We start from the raw sequence: 24,435 nt of genomic DNA, 5'->3' as shown, positions 1-24,435 counted from the left end.
GCTGCTCCTTTGGCAACCGCATCCAAACTGTTGGCCTCGGCCTCCCTGCCAGCCTGCTGCCGCTCTGGAGGGGATTGGAAGTGGATGGCCCCATTATTTCTCCCCGAATCAGCCTAAGGAGGCTTTCAGCCCGCCTCAATGAACTCCGTGACCCACTTTCTCAAAGGTTGCTCTGCTTTTCCATCACGTGCTGACTTTTATATCCCAGCAATGAATGCATGGCATTCCATTGATATGCCAGGCTCCCACCATGGCAGTCCTGAAAATCCGACTCCACAGTAAGCAAAAACAGAGTAGGGTTTATAAATGCTTAATACACTTTTGTTAGTGAATTAGTGATTTGTTTTTTTAATGGCTGCACTGCTTCCATTCAAGTTTATTATAGTTATTAAAAAAAGAAGAAAAGATTATTAAAAATTTGGGGCCTCAGGCGATTACATTTTTTAATCGTAATTAATCGCATGACTTCTCTAGTTAACTCACGATTAATCACAAATTTTATATCTTTTCTAAACGTACAATAAAAACAATTCTAGGTTTTCATCCTCCTGTTAACAAAGTGGAAAAAAATGTTAAACTAACACAAATAGTTCAAATGATTTTTTGACATCTATAGCCGGCAGTGAATGAGTTAATAACAAACTAAAACAAAAACAACAAAATTTTTCAAAAATCAATGTTCTATGCAGCACCACTAATCTAAACTTGCCAATTATTATGCATTTGTGGAATATGAGTTAAGCAGCAAATTGCACCCACTTTTATCCATCTCGGGAGGGGGGGGGGCATTTTGCCACCTGTCATCAAAGTTGCTCACAATCACGGCTCAGCTTTAGAAAATAAAATGTAATGTAATGAAATAAAATGTAAAAAGTGCTTTCAAAAAATGATAACTAACAAACCACATTTTGTAACTAACCATAATAGTGAAAATATTCTTCTTTTTTGTCTTTGTCAAGTTCATACATGAGTGTTTAGGATTTATTTCAAATGTACAGTATTTATTTTAGTATAACTGTATGGCCGTACAGAAGAAAGAAGGCTGAACAATTTGGTGTAGTTTATTTTACATTATTATACAATAATTAATGACCTTTTTTTATTATTATCTTGCACTTGTCAAATACTCCATATATTTAAAAAAAACAACTAATACTAAATCTAAGCAAAAAGAAACGAAAACAAAGCATTTGTTTAAAAAATACAAACTAACACATGCTCTAAAAACGTATGAATAAAAAATAAATAAAATAAATACGTACTACGTATATTTCAAAATCCAAAATTATTATAATGATCACATTTCAGCCTCTATTTGCTGCCAATCTAAAGACTGTCGCGACACTCACTGCACTGGAAAAACAGCCACCCCTGGTATTCTTATCGGGGGGGGGGGGGGAATGTTTTGAGGCGCCACATACACAGTATTGTTTGATATTTTATTGAATAACAAACAGTATAGTTAAGGAAGAAGTGGATTGCTGGCTGCTGTATACAATATTGTACAAAGAGAAGGTAAAAAAGGCAAAACTGTTGGCAATGATCGCCCCATTCATTGACTGCACTTGTGTGTTTTACAGACAGAGACTCTCCACACTTTGCTTTTTAGTCCTGGTTACATCGGAAATTATAAGTATACTTATGTATTATAGTAAAACATAATAAATCTATAGTACACTGTATATTCTGTCTCTACCTTACAACATCCCACAGTTTAACTTCCCATGGAAATGTATCGGTATTGTGCTTTGATCAAATGCAAATTAGAGGACCTACTGTATGTTTTCTCCTACAATGCAAAAACGCAACATTTGTTTTTGTTCTTACCGGAATTCAAATAATGCCATTTTGCATCCTGGAAGCTACAATATGTTCATTTAGTTGAGGCCGCTTGTTGCTCTACAATCTTGGTACGAATTTCTCAAGCCCAGCAAGCTTGTTGAACAACATCAGCGAACCAAAATGACTTAAAGTGCTCTTGATGCACAAATTCAGCAGATTAATTCAGGGCCTTATTTGGTCACTTGTAGGCCCATGAAAACCCAATCATGGAGCCCTCATCTTAACTCATTCACTGCCATTGACGGCTATAGACGTCAAAAATTCATTTGAACTATTTCTATTTAACATATTGTTTCCACTTTTGTTAACAAGAGTATGAAAACCTATTTTTTTTATTGTACATTTAAAACAGATATAAAATTCATGATTAATCGTGAGTTAACTAGTGAAGTCATGCGATTAATTACAATTAAACATTTTAATCGCCTGATGCCTTTAATTTTTAATAATCTTTTCTTTTTTTTTAAATCGCGTCAGACGATTAATTTTTTTATTGTAATTAATCACATGACTTCAATAATTAACTCACGATTAATCACAAATTTTATATTTGTTCTAAATGTTAAATATATATTTTTTTAGATTTTCATACTCTTATTAACAAAAGTGGAAAAATTGTAAAACTAATAAAAAAATAAAAAATTAGTAACCTGGTGGGTAAAGTCTGGTCGGTGCTGGATTTCACTTTCCTTTCCTTTCTTTGATCCTTCCTCAGGTCTCCTGACAACCTCACGACTCTAGCTGGATTCTGAAGTATTCGGTTTAGGTGAATGGTATGGGATTTTTAATAGGTTTTAGGTGAACTAATGAGTACACACTCACACGCGCGCACACATGCACACACACATACACACGCACATGCACATACTCACGTACATACAAAATAAAAAAATAAAAAACAGCAATAATGATGACATGTCAAATCGATAAAATTACTGAATGAACAATACTGATCTCTCAAAAAGAAAGAAAAAAAAGAAGCTAATAATAATAGTTAAAATATTTTTTTGTTGTCTATAGCCGTCAATGGCAGTGAATGAGTTAAAATCCTTCTTGAGATAACAACTGAACCATCTCAATATGTAATTTACGAGAACATTTTTATTATTATTATTATTATTTTATTTTTTATAATTTTTTATATTTTTTTATTATTTCATATTGGCCCCAGGCAATTGCCTGTGCAATACTGTAAGTGTGTCTGATCTCTCCAGTCCACGTGCTGAACCAACACGTGGAGCCCGGTTCCCGCCCACTGCACCCTTGTTGATGTTCAGCACACAGGCAGCCGAGTGGAAAAGCGCAGGCTGCTTATCAGAAAGCTACCGCGGCTCGTAAACATGTTTTCCAGGAATGACAATGTGGTTGTAAAATCATGATGTGGCATCACAACAATGTATTAAATCACGCACACACATACTGTATATAGCCTATGCCATATCATATAGATACATACATCGGTACCTTGACTTGGTGTTTAATAAGTTCCATGATCAAGCTATTAACACAATTGACATCAATATCAAATCAATTTTCCCGAATCCGTTCCAGTCTCTCCAAAGAGAGAAGGAGAACGTAAATGAACTGCTTTCAAAAAATGTCATTACTGTACGTTTTCTGATATTTGTTAGATGTGTGTCTTTATCTAGCGCATGATGACATCAACAACTGGGGTCAGCCTGGCTGGTTACAACACTGTTAGCTCAGGCTAAGCGTCATTGTGAGTGTTCTCATTTTGTATTTGTGTTGGACTGTTTGTCCCGTTCAATAAAAGTGCTCTGGTGATTGTAGCTTACCTTGCCGACATGCCATTGCATTGCAATACTAGAAAATAGGAAAAAACTATCTAAATCAGTTTTTTGACATATTTGTTAAACAAGCAAGCTAATCAGAGACAGGAGTCGTGAAGAAGAAGCTGTCAATCAATTCTCAAGCTTTTGCGGGGACACCTCGCAGGCTACTTTACGCTAACCTGTTAGCGTAGTCTTCAGGAGCTTTGCTGAAACTATATTGTGGTGAATTTTGGAGAGAGAGAAAAAGGCCAACCCTCGTTTGCCCAAAAAAATGGCCACAAGACTAGCAAAAAAAAAATAGAAAGAAGAAGTTTATATGAGCTCAGGCAGCATAGAGGATTGAGAAGCAACATGGAATTAGTAAGATTTCTGCTTGACAGGTCCGTTTTCACCTCTTTTCAATTTTGATGATAAATTCCCCCAATTTTGTGCTATAGTATAGTAACACTCCATTACAAATAGGTCATTCTACTAATAGCAGCCCTGGCTAACTTCATCTAATTTACAGTGCTAAATGCTAATGCTAGCGATTATTGCTAGTTGCACTGCTATTTTGTTAAAGATGAATATGCATTTACAGACTATTGTCGCAATTACTGCACTTTCATAACTGCATGACATTATGAATGGCCATGTTTGAGAAACAGAGCAATGCTTCAGTCAGATGTGCAGTCCTTTATTTTTGTCTAAGAAGTCGACAGCTATTCCGAACCATACTGTACCTGTTTTGTACATATTTGAAAAATTCACAACATTCCTTGAAGGGCGTAAATCATGTCAGCAAACAGTGCACGGGGTATCTCAGCTGGCTTCAGGCAAAGCATGCAAGTGCACGTTGACAAAATGCTAAGGTGCAAATCAACAATGTAAGTACAGCACTAGCTGCCACACGTGTCAGTGTTCCATGAATGTCCCTGATTTGGAAACAACTTGATTTACTTTGGAGTTCTCTGGACATTTTTTTCATGCTCTGTAAAATTTGTCTCCACTCCCCCGTCTGTGAATGAGACCCGATCCTGATCCTGGTTTTGGAAACTAGCCATTCATGTTACTTCACAATGATTTGACATGTCATGGTCATGTGGGTCACTCACTACACAGTGAATTGATAATACACAGCAAAGGTTTGACCTTAGTTCTTGTCTACCTGCTCAGCAGAATGTGAATTTACGTCAGGCTTAATCTGTTTTCTTGGCAACGTAGCAGTGCAGATGCAACCCAACCCTTAAAAAGAAAATGAAAAATAATATTCAAGTATGCTTGAAGTGTACTCAAAATTAGGAGAGTATACATCCAGTTTGCTTTTCTTGTACTTATTGGTACGATACTGCACCAAGTAAATGTTAAGTGTACTTGTATGTATACTGAAACATATACTAAAAGTTTACATACTGTAGTACAGTGGTGCCCAAGTCCGGTCCTCGAGAGCCCCTATCCAGCCTCTTTTCCACGTTTCCCTCCTGCAGCGCAGCTGAATCTAATGATCAGCTAATCAGCAAGCGGTGCAGAAGCCTGATAACGATCCTGATCATAAATCAGGTGTGTTCATGGAGAGAAACATGGAAAACAGGCTGGATAGGGGCTCTCAAGGACCGAACTCGGGCACCCCTGGTGTATTATATACTTTGAAGGCACTCGCTAAGTAAGGAACCCAAATTATAGGTTACATTTATTTATAAAGCTCATGTGGCCGGATAGCCTAGAGGTTAAGGTCACGACCTTTAGTACCAGTATTTGCTGATTTGATCCCTGTCAATTCATCTCTTGGCTTTTTGCTGTAAACTAAACTGTGGACATAAGTGTACCACAAAGTATACTTTCAAGTATACTTAAAAGTGTACTTAAATATACTACAAAGTATACTTGAAAGTATGCATAAGTATACTTATTAATATACTTAAGTATACTTTTAAGTGTACTAAAAGGTTCCAATTTAGCCCAAAGGAGTTTGCTTAAAGTTTACTTTTAGTACAAGAATAAGTACACTCGAAAAATAAACTTAGGTTTACTTAAGTATAGTCTATATTATGTACTAAAAGTATACTCCAGTACTTTTTGGTAAGGGAAAGATGATGCAAAAACGATACAAACTTAGTTGTGAGATCTACCAGAAATCCCGCCTTTTAGGAGATGATCATACTGGGTTTTGATTGACAAGGTCAAAGAGTATATTCCAAGTGTTCATTTTCATCTATTTGTGTTTATTGTGTCTATGTAGCTGATAATGAAGATGATTGAACCAGCAACCCACTTTTAACTCCACCCCCAAAACGCAATCTAGCATGGGAAATGACCATGTTGTTTTCCATTGATAAAGTGGCAGTAATGTCAATAGTGTTTTTCTTTCTAAAGGTTTCCATTTGTCTTGTTCTCACTAAATTGTGGCTTAAATGCCTGCACTAAATGTAAATAAACAAAAAAAAAACAAGTGTAACCCTTATGGTTCACTACAAGGGGAAAATGTGGCTTTAAATTGCATATATTCAGCAAATTTATGTTAAGATCTGTATTTTTGCTGTTTTCCTGTTTTTGTTTTGTCTTGGCTGGGCATGCTTAAACGTCTCCTCTGATTTGATCCTCCTCTGACTTCCTTCTCCAAAATATCTTTAGTATTCAGTCCCGATGTTCAAGACTACAACATTGATCTTTTTTCATTTGAAAATCAGTAAATATTTGTAAATGATCAAGTTTGTTCTCAAACTCAGTACAATCCAGAAGCTAATGTTAGCTCACGCTCACGCTCACGTGTAAATATGCTTTCACATGTGGAGTACATTTCAGTTTCAAACAGTACATGTAAAAAAATGAAAAAATAAATTAAATGAAGCAAATTTAAGTGAAACAGTACATGAGAGAAGTATGGTTTTAATATGAAGTCAATTGAAGTTTATAAAAGTACATAGAATAAATAAAGTAGCTTTTTAAATGAAGTAAATTTCAATTCAAAACAAAGCATAGTATAAGTATGTTTGATTATTTTTGTTTCAGTGGAATTAATTAATTAAAAAAAAACACATTTCAAAACTCATTCAAAAACGACTTTTTCAATTGCGATGAGAGCATGAATCATCTCATTTGGTGAAATCTTCAGCTATTGTGGGACCATGTTAAGGCCACATCCTGCTTAGCTCGTAAGCGAGACCCTTTCAAATATATAGCTGGATCATATTTTGCAAATGCAACAGAAATTTGTCTTCTCTCTTTGCAAAGACGAGATACTGCAGGTAACACTGCATTAATAAAGTGACTTGGGTCTTGGTGACTTGACTTAATAGTAGAGCTGTCAAACGATTCAAATTTGTAATCAGATTAATCACATCTTAGAATTTTGATTAATCACGATTAATTAAAAATAAACTTTTTTTATCAACATTTTCCCCCCGCCATATTTGAAGAGCAATGTTTATGTGTTAATTCTTTTGACATTTAATGTTATGAGGAAGTCTTCAACATTTTTTGATCCACTGCACACGCTCATCCTCATCTTTTTCTAATCAGTTAATTTCTTGCATGATTTAAAATGGAAAAAAATGACCCCAATATTTTGACAAATATTCTAAATGTGATACGCAAACATTTATTAAATGCTTTACTTTGAAGCATGTAATGATGTTTATTGCTCAAACACAACCTGTGCTACCTTAAACGTAGCCATCCGCTAAAGGATAATCTATGGTCAACATTAATAGTGCAATTAATCTGCGTGAGATATTTTTTGGGGATTAATTAATCAGTTAACACTTTAACTTTGACAGCACTACTTAATAGCTATTATTATTATCATATTACCCAGCTTTGCAAAGGCCATACATTATTGTTTCCCCATAAGATGTCATCAGAAGATTAAAATTGGACCTAATCCAATTAACAAGAGAGAATTACTGTCTATAGGAATCATACTCAGTCAGCAGTACGTGTACACCAACAGAACCAAGGTCACACGGAGGCCATGTTTGCGTGTGTGTGTGTGTCCGTCAAACATGCCAGTTCCAAGGCTAAAAAGCTAAAAGAGAACATCACACACGTACCCACATGCTTGCAGGGGCTTAATGGAGAGCGCGTGCACACTAAGATGTTGGCCTAAAAAACATCAGGAAACTGGGCCGTCTGTAAGCAAAACAACAAAGAAAAAAAAGTATTGTAAAACCAAGATAACACGTTGGCAACTAGAGTCTGACCTTTCATATGTGTCATGCTTACACAACCAGCCCACACGCCTGCCTGCATGTTGTTTTGCACTAGTCTTGGTCCAGACTCCAAAGTTCCATGTTTACTTGATTTTCATTCCATTTGCATTTCATGAAAAGACCTTAATGAACCGAAAAACTGAGAGTACAAACTGGAAGTTGCACGAATCATTCAAAACATGAATATTGCATTAGTAGAGGTGGGTAGAGTGAGCAAAAATAAGTAAAAGTAAAAACTAAAAAGTAGCCTTCTCAATCATTACTTGAGAAAATACTGTATGGAATCAAGGGGGGGTTGACTACTCAAGTACTTTAGTAACTTATGAACATCAAATAGACAAAAATATGAAACAGGAAAGTGCAAATTCAAGATACTGCCCAATAATATCACTTTAACACAAACAATACATCTTAATAAACAAACAAAAATACAATAAGTTGAATTCAACCATGAGAAATGGTTTGAAATTAATTTCTTCTTCTATTTACAAAAAAGTTCAAAGTGGGCTTCTTGTAGGCTGAAATGCGAACATTCTAGCCCAATAACAGCACGTGACATTACATTATTTTTCATAGTGTGTAAAGTAAACAGATTTGTGCCACAATTCACGTAAATAAATCACTGAAAATGTTTATTTTGTGTGGGTGGGCCCACAGAAACTTAATATGGTCATGTGATGCCATTAGTGTTGACATTAATTTGGTGAAACTGAGTCATGTGACACAAGTCTCTCTGACAAACCCAAATAAATCAACTGTGCAATCAATAACATGTAAAAAATTTGAATAAAGTAGCGTAAATGTAGTTCATTATAATAATATAAAAGTAGAGTTAGCCCCTCAAAATAAATGCTCATGTAAAATGTTGCATTAAACTACTTTGTACAATTTCTCCCCAAAAAATGTACTGTATGTAACAAAGTAAATATCGCGGATTAATACCCACCTCTACTTTGACTGAATGATCTGAATTTAACAAACAATTACAAATCAAAACAATCAAAACATTAGCCAATCAAATATCCTTAATAGACAATGAAAGCAATGTCTGAACATTTGCATCTTGCCACACAACCCTGAGCTAAGCAAACAGAAGTTGCTGTCATATCAACAAAGCATTAATGATGATTACTGATTGTTGCAACATAAGAAGTGGCGTGTATTTGGTCCAAAGGATCGTGACAATAAATAGATAAAGATAGATAAAGTTAACTGTATTGGCAGAACATGTTTCAAAGTCCCATTGAACACAGCACCGCTATTTTGTCAAAATCAAATTGCCCCCAGTTGGCATCAACAAACTGTGGTAATATAATTCATTTGAATGTTATATAATGACTTGAGTTTATCTCAGAGAGGAGCAGCGTATCTTAAAGTGACGAGTGATAAGGTTGCATAAGATGCAGTGTTGTTGTTTTCCATGAGGCTGTTGATATGTGATGCTGAGCTTCTGGATGGGTCGCTGATAGTCGCATTACTTGACTGAAGGTCACTTAGTTTAAGTATGTTTTCACTGAAAACATTGTACATTGCTAACATTTAAATTCAGACCAAAACATTATTCTTGTTGTAGAAATAGCTAAAAGCAGAAAAGACGAAGGATCTGTTTGTGGCCATAAAGAGGTTTTGGTTGTCTTTATGATTGAGAACTTGAGCAAAACGTAATGGCTAGCCTGCTATCTTACGTGGAGTAGGGTTAAAAGAGGATGTCTGTAATCTGAGCAACAGAAGTAATATTATTGACTTGTATGAATTTCCAATACTTGTATTTTTAATTAAATTGGATCGAATAAGAGAGCTTTGATGTGAACTCGGCATAATGCACAATGTTAGCCGGCTAAGCTACAAATAAGCCAACAAGCAAGGTTGGTTATGACTGACAATATTTGGTCACTGTTTAGCTTTATATATATATATATATATATATATATATATATATATATATATATATATATATATATATATATATATATATATATAGTCTGTCTTTTCTGCTCAAAAATCTCCAAACAAGTTAAATAGTAAGCTATATTATTCTAACTTCTGTTTTTACTTTTCATACAGGCTCATGTAATCATGCATCGCTTTTTCCACTAAATCAACTCTTTCGTTGTTATATGATAATCTATAATCAAAAGTTGTTAGCCATGACTAACAACTTGCCACTTATTGGTTTATTTAGCACTCATGAAGTCATGAAAACACAAATGAAGAAGACTTTCACAACATAAACTGAAATACTATCAGTCATTTTTCATAGAGGTTGAACAATTTATGAATGTGAGCATTGTTAAATTGTTTGTCTACACTTTTCATGCACCATCCACAGGGGTTCAAATATTAATTGCAAAAAGGGTTAACATTGCAACTATCAATGCTGCTCATTAGTCCACCTATGGGCTTTTGTAGTGTGTTAGCATTAAGCTAGCGGAAGGCAAAGCTGTGTGCTTGTTTTAAAAACACAGTGAGTAATTCTTCGTTTCATGTTTTGTTTGACAGTAAACTTTAACTGGGTGTAGCATTAAACAATTTAAAGTCTTTTTTTTTTTAAAGAGATGTTCACTATCTGCCCAAATGGTGCTTGTAAGTAAAGTGAGTTGAGTTCACTGCCCATACAATGCTCGTATCTCTCGTTTTTGCTCGCAAGTCAAAGCAAAAAAACTTCCTAACGATGGTTCGTTATCTCGATCTTGTAAGTCATGTCACTTGTATCTCAAGGCACCGCAGTATTAAAATTCTGATCATCGTAGTTAGAGTTACTCCCACCTCTTGATATGCGTTTATGTTGTGAACAATTCTGCTATGCTTTCATGAGCAGTGGCACATGCCTTTTTTGTTCTTCCACTTGTGCTCCGGTTTATAAAAACAGATGGGACTTACGTTGGCTTTTTGTCCACAGTTTTTCATTGGCAGCTGGCGTCAGAGTCTCATCATACAGAAGGAACTTCAACTATTTCATTGTCAAAGAGAGAAAGATACCAATACACCAACAGACCCCCCAAAAAGCAACAACAAAGGCATACGGTGACGCCTTGAAACACCATCACGCATGTGACCGTGCTCGTAACAAAACACTTTTATCCCAAACCATCTTTCCCCTTTGACATAAATGAAAAATGCCATTAATCTGTTCCAGACTCACCTCTATTTTAAATGAGAATAATAGTCATCTTTCAAAGAGGAATGAGGATAGTCGTGCTTGAAACTTTACATACCCTAGAAGTAATGTACAAAAGCTACATGTCACTTAATGACACAAAAATGCTATGAATCGTCACCAAAATTCACATACACATCTTTCTCTACTCATCTCAACTTCAACCTCTGAAAATATCAAAACAATTGCCACACTATTTAGGATTTAGGATGTATTTAGGACCGGAATTGGTGAAGTGAGCGCAAGTTTGGTTAGAAAAAGGCTTAAAACATCCTAAATACTGTGGCAATTGTTTGAATTGTAAATAATATACGCCTGTGGGTATTGTGATATTCTCTGTCTACATGTGCCACATCATTGTGTTCAAATCACTGTTTAAAGGGTAATGCTGCTATTATCAATGGTTAAACGTTAGTATGCATTTTTCCATTTTATGTCAGCATTAAGCTAGTGGGGGCATTTCAAAGGCAAAGTTGTCCAGTGTTTTTGCAATGTCCATTCCCAAAAAAAATGGATTAATACATGAAGTACAGTAACCTAACACGTCTGATCATGATGAAGGATCATGCTGCCTAAGTGCTCTGTAAACAAGCCTGCACCTCATCCTCCACCCTCCGCCCTGCTCCTTGGCAGTGACGTCATCTGTTTACTATTTTGTGGCTGGTTGCAGTCCGACAGGATTTACGTAACTAAAACCCGTGCGCGCTGCAGGCCAGCATGACAGGAGGATGCACTTTGCTGCAGAGGTACCCCGGCACCGAGTCACCCATTCCCGTAGCGACGCACGCACGCACACGCACGCACACGCACAAACCAAGCAAAGCCCAATGGATGCAAATGCTTTCCCTCCCCACCAAGGTATGTGCATGTGAAAGCATATCAAGCGCACGTCACAGCTCCATGTGACATTCCCACGTACAGGCGCACACGCACACACATTTCCCAGCATCCTCCGAAGCAACGCCAGTGAAGTAAACAACCCTGGAATCTCAGCACTTCCCACGTTCCCTTTTGCGAGCAGTGGTCGCCCCCTGTCGGCCGGTTGTGACACGCCTCCATAGTGTTTGTATGTGCTGTTGCGTTTCTAAAAATGATTAACAAAAAGAAATATATATAATCGAGGAAAACAATTTGTTTCAGCTCAATTTAAAAAGTAAACCTCATATTTTATAAAGATTTACAACACAGAAAGTGAAATATAGCATGATTTTATTTGTTCGTTCGGAACTCATATATTGTAGAGATTAAAAAATCAGAAAATACTTTTCGGAAGGCCAATTCGTGTCAAATTATATTTGATTTTATTTCCCCCTGGTTTTTTTAAATAGAATATTATACCGTTATCAATATTTACTTCCTCTGTTGACCCGTTACTATCTATTAAATGCAGGCGTTGTAGTGCACAATTTCAAATTATGAATGTAATTGACTTTCCCTGCAGGCCTACTGGTAATCCAAACTGTTGCAACGGCGATTGTTGTTAAATGCAGTTATTTTTCATGACACATTGTGTGCACGCACAATATATTTTCGTAAAGGTAACATGAATCACGTTGTTTCCGCTTTTGTTTCCAGGGGAACATCTCAGCCGGCTCCAGAAAGCTCAACCAGGAAGTAACCAAAAGAACACGTCCCTCTCCCTGAGGATAAATATGACTAAGAACAGATTAAAATTATTCGAAAATTACTCAGTAGCTATGTACTCTATCTATATACGTATCGTTACTTTTGCAACCTTGAGCTCGCGCAAGTTTGACAGAAATCAAATAAAAACGTACGCGTTTACTTGGGCAAGGTATCTGGGGCAGCGCCACTCACAAGGTAAAAATAAATAAATACATATCTTATACTAACTATAGTTTTAATTAACATTTTAGATCGCAATCTATACGTTTGAATAGCAAAATTAAATACCAAATGATACGATTTGACTTTTTTAATGTCAGGGTAGTTTGTATGCTCATGCTCCTGTTTATAGTAATTTACAGTATATTTTCTGTATACTGTTTTTATTTAGAGTGCGTCTGGTTGAGCAGAGACCAATGAGGACAGCGGAGTGACATGACGTCATCAGTAAACGCAGGTATAGTAATGAATTTTTTCGGATTTTACTTTCACTGAACATTCTAAATAAATAAATAAAAATTATGTGTCCAGACATGACGTGAGGGGAGGTAATTCTTGCTTGATTATTGTTATTATTATTATTTTTTTTATTATTGTTATTAATATATATTTTTTCCCTCTTCACTTTGTTTCTAGCTATTTAGCTATTCATCCATCCGTCCATCTGTCTGTAATAATTTTTGGCCATTAAGTTGCAGTAGCTAAATCCTTGACAAATCATGTTCATTTTCACTAGAAATATTTTTGAAGGAGGTAGCGGCACCGGGGCTAAAGTTAAACATTATACAGGGATTATTGTTTAAGTTTTATTTTAGGATGCTGTTGAGGACATTGAAGACATTCTGAAAAGCCAGGCATTGCAAGGAATTGTCACTGTTTTGCCAAGCGGCATTTAAATACACTATTGAGAGTCAGGTCACTACTGGCAGAGGTACGGCCTTAAGGACATCGCACATTGCAGAGTCTAGTAAAGCTTACGCTCCATTAGCTTTCCTAGACATCCAAATTATCCATGACGATGATATTAGACCCACACAATAGTGATTTGTGTGCACCTTATAAACAATTTTGTGGTCTCAAATTTGAATTTAGTGCATATTGTGTCTACAATTCCCCCCTGCACGTCATGTCTGGGGCTCTATATAATATTGGGTGCAACACACATTTTTCAGACCAAGTGCTAAATATCTGGTTACATTTCATTCATTTTGAGACCCGGTTACATTATTTGCCAGTATGTAGACTGATTTTTAAAAGCTGTCATTTATTTCAGATAAAATGGAGGAGACATCTGAAAGTGCTGCGGCTGATCAGCCTTCTATCGTTGCTGCTCAAGTTCCCTTCCTTCACCTGTGTAATACTTTAGAGAAAATCCAGAAATTGAAACTCCGTCCAGAAAAGTCCAAGACACTTGGGGATTTTGTTGAGTCGTGGAGAACATTTCATCGTGCCCTGCATAAGGACAAGCCCAAAACAACCGACTCTTTCTACCCAGCAATGCGTCTCATAGTTCCCTCATTTGAGCGAGAGCGAATGGCCTACGGCATAAAAGAAAGCATGCTGGCCAAACTTTACATTCACGTATTATGCCTCCCGGAAAATGGTCCCGAGGCCAACAAGCTGTTGAACTACCGCACGCCCACCACGTCTCAAGGAGAGTCTGGAGACTTTGCCAGCATGGCGTACTTTGTGTTAAAGAAACGCTGCACCAGCCAGGGAAAGCTGAGCATTAAAGAAGTCAACGACTTTCTTGATTCAGTGGCTCTCAACAATGCGAGCAAGAAGAAAGACCTCGTGAGAAAGAGTCTGCTGCACCTCATCACGCAGAGCTCCGCTCTTGAGCAAAAATGGCTCATCAGAATGATTCTGAAGGACATGAAGCTCGGCATCAGCAAGGAAACCGTCCTTCAGGTCTTTCACCCGGAGGCTGCCGAGCTCTACAACGTGAACACGGACCTGAACAAAGTGTGCCAGCAGCTCCACAACCCCTCGGTGTCTTTGAGCGACGTCTCCATCGGGCTTTTCTCTGCCTTCAAACCCATGTTGGCCGCCGTAGCTAACATCGGCAGTATTGAGAAGCAGATGGGAAACAGCCCTTTTTATATTGAGACCAAGCTGGATGGCGAGCGGATCCAACTTCATAAAGATGGCGACGTGTACAAGTACTTCAGTCGAAACGCCTTTGAATATACGCAGCAGTTTGGTGGATCACCTTTGGAGGGTTCACTGACGCCGCACATCCACAACGTATTTCAAAACCACATCGTTAATTGCATTCTCGATGGGGAGATGATGGCTTACAACCCCACCGCAAAGACTTTTATGCAGAAAGGGAGCAAGTTTGACATCAAGAGACTAATGGAAGATTCGGAGTTGCAGACTTGCTTCTGCGTCTTTGACGTGCTGTTGGTCAACTCCCAGAAGCTTGGCAAGGAAATGCTGAAGAAGCGCTATGAGATCCTGCAGACGGTTTTCACTCCGGTTAATGGCAGGATTCAGTTGGTGCCGAAAACGGAGGCCCGAACCGTGCAGGACGTGGTGAATTCCCTCAATGATGCCATTGACCACCGAGAAGAGGGCATCATGGTGAAAGATCCGCTATCCATCTACAAACCGGACAAGCGCGGGGAAGGCTGGCTGAAAATCAAGCCGGAATACGTAGGCGGCTTGATGGATGAGCTGGATGTTCTGATCGTTGGCGGCTACTGGGGAAAAGGGAGGCGGGGCGGGATGATGTCGCATTTCCTATGCGCTGTTGCAGAAGCACCCAAGCCTGGCGAGAAGCCATCGGTCTTCCATACACTTTGCCGCATCGGTTCCGGTTACACCATGAAGGAGTTGTATGACCTCGGCTTGAAACTGGCCAAGCACTGGAAAGTTTACCGGAAAAACGACCCGCCGGCCAGCATCCTATGCGCCACAGAAAAGCCCGAAGTCTACATCGAGCCTCGCAACTCGGTCATCCTCCAGGTGAAGGCGGCCGAGATAGTCGGCAGCGACATGTATAAAACCAACTGCACCCTGCGCTTCCCGAGGATCGAGAAGATCCGCGATGACAAGGCGTGGCACCAGTGCATTACCCTCGCCGAGCTGGAGCAGTTCCGCAGCAGGGCGTCAGGGAAACTCGCCTCGCGACATCTTCGCATTGACGCCGCCAATGAGCCACAAAGGAAAAGACAAAAGATGCCTGCCAAATCCAAGAAGGGTGTCATCGACCACTATAAGCAGCAGGATCTCTCTGGGGTTACCAAGGAGACGGACATGTTTGAGGATGTGGAGTTCTGCATCCTGAATGGGACTGAGGATCACCCGAAGGCTGAGTTGGAGAAAGGTGTTGCCAGGTATATCGTGTCGTGTACAACTTAGGGCTGGACGATTCATCGAAATTTGATCGTGATTTCGAATTTGGTGTCTCTCGGTCTTTAAACCATAACAATTGAAGAAAAACAATGAATGTGCAGAACAGCGTGGTGAATTTACAAGTTCCCTACGTTGTGAAAGTACCCTGAATGCATCATGTTGCTTGTAGCAAGCCAGGAGCGACATCAACGTGATTCTGCCGTCTCTAAGCGTTCTTTAATGAAAACCCAGCTGCAGTTAACTGTAAAACTAAACACACGATAAGGAGAATTACATACAGTGTGTATTTAATTACAAAGCATGCTTCGTTTTTAACACATTGCAGGCCTAGCGCTAATGCTAATGCAAGTGATCTCATTCAAATGCTAACAGGAAGTTAGCATCAACTTCGGGAGCACCGGTAATGGACTATATGCCACAGAGGAGGCGGGACTTCCGACTTCCGGGTTTTCACCCATCAACTTTATTTCCGTTCCCGGTTTGCGCCTTTGTGCCCCTCGGTTGTGCGTTCCCGTCGACGGGTGCGAGGCTGCGAGTGTGTAGTGGCTGTCCGAAGCATTTCAGACAGCCGAGACGCCCTCCCGCCGGTGAGAGGGAGCGCGCATTTGGGGGTCGCAGGGGTGGGGGTGCGAGTGTTGGAATGCGGCTAGCAGTGGCCGGAAACAGCGCTGATGTGCAAAAGTCGGAAGTCCGTGGCATTTACCTCATACTCCTTCATATAGCGAATATTCACACACTGGTGCTATGGAAACACATACCTACATGTAAGATAACACTCCTCAAAGGCACAAATTCTTCCCAATCTGTGAAAAACAAGTTATTTAGAATAGGGGTGCGCCGATTTATCGGCCCCTATTTCCTTAGTTTTGGGGGATCGGTGATCGGCCGACCCTTAAATATAAACCGATCTTTTCCACCAATCTCATCTCCCTCTTCACAAGTCTGAAAAAGTCAGGCACTGTCCTCTTCTGCTGTGATGACTAATAGGCTTTTCATTTTTATTTCAGAGAACTACTTACTTTGCAGTTAAAACAACCCGTTTTATTTCGCAGATATTGTTCAATGTTTTCAAATTAAATTGGAACTCTGAAAGTGTATGCTGCTTGTTATGAAAATAATCTAAATGTGCAAAAATCAGGATTGGCAGGTCAGACTTTTTAAAAGATCGGTGATCGGTGCAGCCCTAATTTAGAGTTCAATCGCAACTTCGTTGTGTGTACAGTACACCATGGATGCATGGCACCACACTGCCCCCAAGAGGCCCAAATGCGCAGGAACACCCATTATTTGTTTTCAATGGGCTCTTTGCACAAATCTACTACAGTACTTCCTGAATTCAGCACCACTCCTTCATTTCCTGTATTTCATGGCTGGACAAACTGATTAATCCAGGTGTGCCTGACCTCAGTAATCACGACGACAATGGCCAGACACACCTGGATTAATCAGTTTGTCCAACCATGAACGACACGAAGTAAAGGAGTAGTATTGAGTTCAGGAAGTAGTGGATTTGTGCAAAGAGCCCATTCCTATTTGAGTGTATATTCTTACTCTTATTTTACTTTCTTACTAATTTAATTTCTCGCAGTCCTTTTATGTCATATTAAAAGCTGAATTTTAAATAGTGTTCAAGCAAAGAATAAAGTGTTCAATGTGAAGAGATAAAAAAATATTATTTTTTAAAATCAATGAATAATAGTTTTATTTATCATGATTTCAATCTCAATCAAAATAATCGTGATTATTTTTCCATCCGACCCTAGTACAACTGCCATGGATTGTGGGCAAAAATAATGAACGTTCTATTGTATTTCTTTCAGGTGTGGCGGAATTGTCGTTCAGAACCCGGGGCGGGACACTTACTGCGTGATTGCCGGATTGGAGAACATGCGCGTGAAGAACCTGATTTTGTCCAACCGGCACGATTTGGTTTGGGCCTTCTGGCTGCTGGAGTGTCTGGAGCAGAAGCGAGTGGTTCCATGGCAACCACGTCACATGATCCACATGTCGCCCTCCACCAAGGAACACTTCGCCAAGGAGTACGATAGCTACGGCGATAGCTACTTCCTGGACACTGACGAGCAGCAGCTGCGGGAGGTGTTCGGGCGCATGGGAGAGGCGGACAGCTCGACGGCCGTCGACGTCTGCCAAGTTGAGGAGCGATACGGCTGGAATGACCTTCCCACCAGTATGTTCAGACCTTTCACAGTTTATATGGATGACTACGCAGACATCAACGATCCTGCAACCGCCATTTCCGCGAGTTGTTTGGATATCAAGGCCATGGAGTTTCGTTACCATGGAGGCACGGTGGTGCCCGAGTTGGAGGAAGGCGCGTCGCACGTTGTTATTACGGCAGAAACGAGACTTGAGAATTTGAGGAGATTGAGGCGAAGCTTTCAAAAGAAGTTCAAAATCGTCAGAGACTCGTGGGTGACGGACTCCATCGAAGCACAGCGCCTGATGAATGATGACGACTATTTAGTCTGAAAAGATGCGCTGCATTTGAATTCCCTACTGGGTGCTAGAAGCTGCTATTGTGAATGCTGACGGATGTGTAATGTAGTCGAGCGGGATTGGGCAGGAAACCAAATGAGGACTGTCACGCTGATGATCTCCATTGGGCTCATTTAGCTTTGCAAGTTTCTGGAGACGTCATGACGTCATTTCACATCATCACTTCTCTGCCCATACATTTATTAGTTTTGGTTTTGAAGTTAGAAACTTTTGTGTGATGGCGCTGTTTGTGTGAATGTGAAAGTTTGATTACTCTTCTTGGGTTAAGTGCTTTTAGAGTTGTCGTTTTTTTGTGTGTTTGAATAAATGATTATAAAGTCCTGAAAGCAATCATTGCATATAGCTGCCAAGGTGCTGTACATTCTGATATTACAGTAACTCTCACAGCTCATCTTGCATTTCTTATTTAGGACCATGCTCCTCTCCTGACATCTTTTTTCTGATGCATTTACATTATAGGGACACAGTGGATTTTCTGTCAAACTGATATTTTCCGATGCACATCATTTCTGTATTTATGATGGAATGTTTTTAACAAAATAAACATGGCAAATAATGGATGTTTTTCCCTGTTCCTCTCTTCAACACATACACTCATGTGTCTGATGGGTTCTAGATACCACCTGGGGTGTGTTAAAACTGGCTAAGCCCCCTGCAACAAAAACATCCTTTTGTTTTCTGTCTCCCAAAATGTCACCAACGTGTCGTGGGACTAATTGATATGTTATAACCTTCATTTCCTCAGCCTCTGGGGTGCTACCTGTGGTGTCCTGGGTATTGTTGGCTGTAAAATGACTAGTTTTTTTGGGAGTGGTGAGGTTTCTACTGACTCTATAAAGTAGCAGGGTTAAAAAAATAAAATAAAAAATTGCTCGATCTTGCAAATATTTTGCGAGGGAAAGAAACGTTTATGCGCATGTTGTAGTTCTTCCAAGTAATACAATGCAGCAACATTGAAGGACATTAGCCAGGCCTAAAATATGAAACATAAAATCAGTCAGTGCTTGCTATTAACCCCTGGGCGCCATTTCAAAATAAAATACTGCCCACAGGTTAAACAAGGTTTCCAAATAAGAGACATCTGAAGTGACTGCTACACGACTGTCATCTGAACATTTTCTGTTACTTGGTGCTCCTCATGGATGACAATCATTAGCTTATCCTGACTCGCTGACTTTGGGTGAAAAGCGGGTACAGTGGATAATTTAGAATGTTCAATTAACCTAAGAAGCATGTTTTTCAAATGAGGGAAGAAGCTGGACTATCCCGGAGAAAATTGGCACAAGCGCACGTAGAACATGCAAACTCCACACTTGCCGCAGAAAAAGAGATGAAATGTATATGGAAAAGTTTTAAATGATCTAAAAATGTCCAAAAAGTGACCCAATTGCCCCAAAAGTCAAATAATATATAAAATAAAAAATTTAAAAGACAGAAAAAACGTTTTAAAAGTGACTATTAAATGTCCAAAAACACATGAAGAAATCCTCAAAATTACCATAAAAAGTCCACAAAATTGCCAAAAAAAAGTCAGAAAATTGATTTAAGAAAAGGCAGGAAAGAAAATATTTCTTTTCAGAGAGAATATTCTTCGAATGAATTAATGATTTTGATTTTAAAAATGTCAGTGAAAATGTTTATGTTGTCAGAAAAAGAGATGAAAGGTAAATGGAAAAGTTTTAAATGATCTAAAAATGTCCAAAAAGTGACCCAATTGCCCAAAAAGTCAGATAATATATAAAATAAAATATAAAAAGACAGAAAAAACGTTTTTAAAGTAACTATACAACAAGAATAAATCCTCAAAATTACCATAAAAAGCCCACAAAATTGTCCCAAAAAAGTCAGAAAATGTATTTAAGAAAAGTCAGGAAAGAAAATTATCAAAAAGTAACCATGAAACGTCCATAAACAAACAAAAAAAAAGAAATCCCAAAAATTACCATAAAATGTCCACACAAATGTTAGAAAATTGCTAGCAAAAAAGGAAAAAAAGAAAAGAAAATTACCTTACTATGTCCACAAAATTGCCCAAAATGTCAAAAAAATTGACAGAAAGGAATAAATCTAAAAATGTGTAAAAGCAAAGTATGAAAAAAAAATCCAAAACGGAAGACAAAGAGTAGAAGAAAATGAATCTCTACGTATTGGATGCTGCATATTTTTCCGTTATGGTGCAGCTCTAATTAGTCTTGGGCCCTCAGTACATTAGACTTACCACTAACACATTGTTTCGTTCATCGCTATCTTCATATGTTGAAGCTGCAGACAGGGTTATTTGGCATTAAATGGCTCTTTTGACAGTACTAATTGCTGACCCCTGGTCAAAAATAATAATAATAATAATAATAACTCACAAACAAACAAAAAGCTTTGATTTGGTCAGCATTTTTCGTATAATGCCATAGACAGTTAAAGGTTGCCTGCTCTCCTGAGACAGCACCACCGTTGTTGTTCCAAACAGCTGCAACACTATTTTGCCTGTGGCTTTCGTTGAGTCATGCAGGGACTACTACATACTTTCCTCATCTGGTAGTTTAGTAAAGTAAAGTACCATTGGGTGACATAAGGCATTCAACTACCGTATATATTTGGACTTTATGAGCCGTTGTTTCAGTGGCAAGCTGCGTGCTATTCTTGGGAGGTAGACAGTGGAAAACCACCCTTGTAAAGACGTCAAGCAAGTCCTCATCATCACTTTCCTCCGTTTTGGCCTGAAGGTTCCACTCAACAGCTGATGTTTTTACGGGAGGAAGGTAGCTGAGAAATGAGTCAATGCCACGGATGCAGGCTAAAATGAAAGCCTGGTCTACGATGCAAGTATAATGTGCAGTGTTTTTTTCCCCCCAATACGAAATGTTGATTAACAGATGCAAAGAAGCAATAAGCAGCAATCTAACGTTAAATGATGTGAGAATGTTAAATTTTGGAGTCCATCCAAAAGGGAACAGAATTTTGATTGACTATTAAAAACATGGAAAATATTAGCTTGCCAGATTTAAATACATAGTACAACAAATAAAAGTGTACAATAGGCCAATGTAAAAATTAATTGAGTATAGAGGTTTAAGATTTTCCATTTTAACTCATTCACTGCCATGAATTCATTAAAAAAAAGATTATTAAAAATGTGGGGCAAGGGGCGATTATTTTTTTTTAATTGTAATTAATCGCATGACTTAACTCACGATTAATCACAAATTTTACATCGGTTCTAAATGTACAATAAAAAATTCTAGGTTTTCATATTCTTGTTAACAAAAGTGGGAAAAATGTTAAACTAGTAAAAATATTATGGCAGTGAATGCATAAAAAAATAAAAAAAGATAAAAAATTTGGTGTGTCAGGCGATTACATTTTTTTTATCGTAATTAATCGCATGACTTCACTAGTTAACTCGCGATTAGCTTACTTGAATTGGAGGGAAAATCTCAAAAACACTGCCCTGTAAAAACAAAAAATCCAGAAAAGAAAAATGTTGTTTAATTAAGAAAGCGGGTGTGTGTTTTTAATAGGTTTTAGGTGAACTAATGAATACACACACACTGGCACGCACGCACACACGCACATACACACACTCACCCACGTACAAAAAAAAAAAAAAGAGCACAATGATGATGACATGTCAAATCGGTAAAATTACCGAATGAACAATACTGAGCTCTCCAGAAAAAATAAAGAAAGCGGGTGTGAAATGTTTTACCACGTTTGTGTGAAGATCAAAATAATACCAGAAAATTTTCCCATAATGCAAGTTAGTCCTTCTGCCTGAAGAACACAAATTAAAACACCGCAGTGAAGATTACAGTGCAGCATTAACATTAATTAACTGCCATAGCTACTCAGATTCTTAGTACAAACAATAACACTAAATGAAAGCGTGGCGCAAGAGGGGGGGGGGGGGTGATTAAATTGGAATAACTACATTTACTTTCTTAAAAAGAAAAGAAAAGCCTCTTGACGGTGGGAACTGTTCCCGGCACTTCTCTGTGACTGACTGCGATGTATCGTTTACGGATTCTTTATCCACACCTTTGTTTTTTTACCAAACATATAAGAGGATGCAGAAGCCAAACTGACCTAATCGTGAGAAGAAAGCAGTCTTCAATTCTATACTGCTTACAACTACAGTACATTGTGCTTTAGTATGCACAGCACACAAATGCTTCTCCCACACTGGACTATTTCCAGGTATTGTAGAATTTAGCACGACTGTCAGGCTTTAATTAGAGGTACTGAACTAGTATTTACTCCTGCAGAGTGTTCGTGTGTGCGTATGTGCGTGCGGGCATATTGTTGAGCCTAAAAGCCCGATATCTGCTCATTTGAAAATCACTGGGAAGAAGCAGCTGAAAGATTGCAAATCCTATGAAAGGAACTCTGCACATGAGCATTTAGTACGCAAGTCACCAAATTAAATGACAAACTAAACAATGTGAATGGTTGTCTATCTTGTCCGTCTGATTGACTATGCTTTAGTGCGTTTTCACGTGTCTGTATTTGTACTTGTTCTAGTCATCTGAGCAACACGTTGATTGAAAGTGAGCTACAAATACATTTATTATTGTTGTTATTTTTAAGATTCTGCTTTTTCTTGTTTTTAAATCACTATGGTCTCAGCCCACCTCGCCTCTCTGTTCAAATTGAGTTGAGAGCATGAACGGAGAGCTCATTAACGACCCGACACCTTATTTTTTATAATGGCTTCAGCTTTGTAACGTTTTTCTGATAAATCTTGGTTCAATAGTTCGTCATCGGTTTCTGGTGGTCGATCATTGTTTCTAAAAGTATGTGAAAACCCCCTCACTAACAACACATAAATTGAAGACACAGATCGATTATTGTCAATGTCATCCATTATCTTTTCTGAGCAATGTTTCAGTTTTATAATTTTATTTTCTTCTCTGTGCACACCCAATTTATGCTCTCAAGATCGACTGTGTGATTAAAACTTTGAAATTGCAATCTTCACATTTTAGTGTGCATTCTGCCATACTCTCTTGGACTTGACTCACCTCAAGTGGAGGAGAGGGATGCGGCGACTGCGGCGCGCGGCATACGTCAGAGCTGGAGAGGCTTTGTCAAGTGTGCAAGAGTGAGAAGCGTCGCGACCGGATGCGAGAAAGACTGGCTTTTCAATATAAAGTGATCTAATGGGGTCTCTGTATGCAGCACTTCCGCGTTCGATGTAAGGCGGAACGTCAACTTCCGGTTGTCTTGTAAACACAATAAGAACATGGGGAATGTATTTTAAAAGTGATAGTCCAGTGTGTAAGGTCATGTGCGATGTCTGGTTTTAATATCTGTGATGAGCAACACAAACAGCAAAGTAAGTTAAATTTCCCCTTGAGTGACTTCAGTGATTGGGCGGCATTTGGACCTATATTAAATTACAGTGGTGCCTTAATTGATATACAAATTTAATTTGTTCCTAGACCTAAATCATGAGTGTAATAAATAAAATAAAATAAAAAATAAGAAGCTATTATTAATCTCTCCCAGGCCCCCATAAAACAGCATGAACACATGAATAAATAAATTGCTATAAGCGGACTCAAATAATGTATGTATGTATTTTTTTCCAGGAAGAAAAATAACACTATATATGATCTAAAAACACACATACATTACATCATTTAATACAATTTAAAACATTTAATATTTTTCTTACACTTTCTTATTTCATTCAATATATTTTGTGTGGTGTGGTGTGTGTGTGCCTTGGCCACATGGGGGCTACGTAACGGTCAGTTCATACTAATTGAATTGTTTGGATGCAGCCGCCAATCATATTGCATCGGGGTGTAATCCTGAGTAGAACTCAATCAGAATTCATAAAGTCGCTTTTCGCAGAGGATGAAGTATGACTGTGACTATTGTTGCATCTGTGTACATGTGTTGTTGCAACATTTGTGTTCAAATATTAGAGCTGTCAAACTATTACATTTTTAAA

At 38.3% G+C, this 24,435-nt stretch overlaps 1 protein-coding gene across 1 annotated transcript; it reads left to right on the top strand.

Moving 5' to 3' along the window:
* Nucleotides 1-12,552: 12,552 nt before the first annotated feature.
* lig4 (ligase IV, DNA, ATP-dependent) lies at nt 12,553-19,042 on the top strand. Its single transcript, XM_077553388.1, has 4 exons — nt 12,553-12,800; nt 12,997-13,062; nt 13,879-15,946; nt 17,786-19,042. Exons 2-4 carry the CDS (start codon nt 13,041-13,043, stop codon nt 18,453-18,455), a joined length of 2,760 nt encoding a protein of 919 aa, XP_077409514.1. The 5' UTR covers nt 12,553-12,800; nt 12,997-13,040; the 3' UTR covers nt 18,456-19,042.
* The last annotated feature ends 5,393 nt before the right edge of the window (nt 19,043-24,435 follow it).

The sequence above is a fragment of the Vanacampus margaritifer genome, chromosome 1 (genome assembly GCF_051991255.1).
Source record: "Vanacampus margaritifer isolate UIUO_Vmar chromosome 1, RoL_Vmar_1.0, whole genome shotgun sequence".
Lineage (NCBI taxonomy): Eukaryota > Metazoa > Chordata > Actinopteri > Syngnathiformes > Syngnathidae > Vanacampus > Vanacampus margaritifer.
Note: the sequence above shows the minus strand (reverse complement) of the source record. Positions and strands in the feature narration are given on the sequence as shown.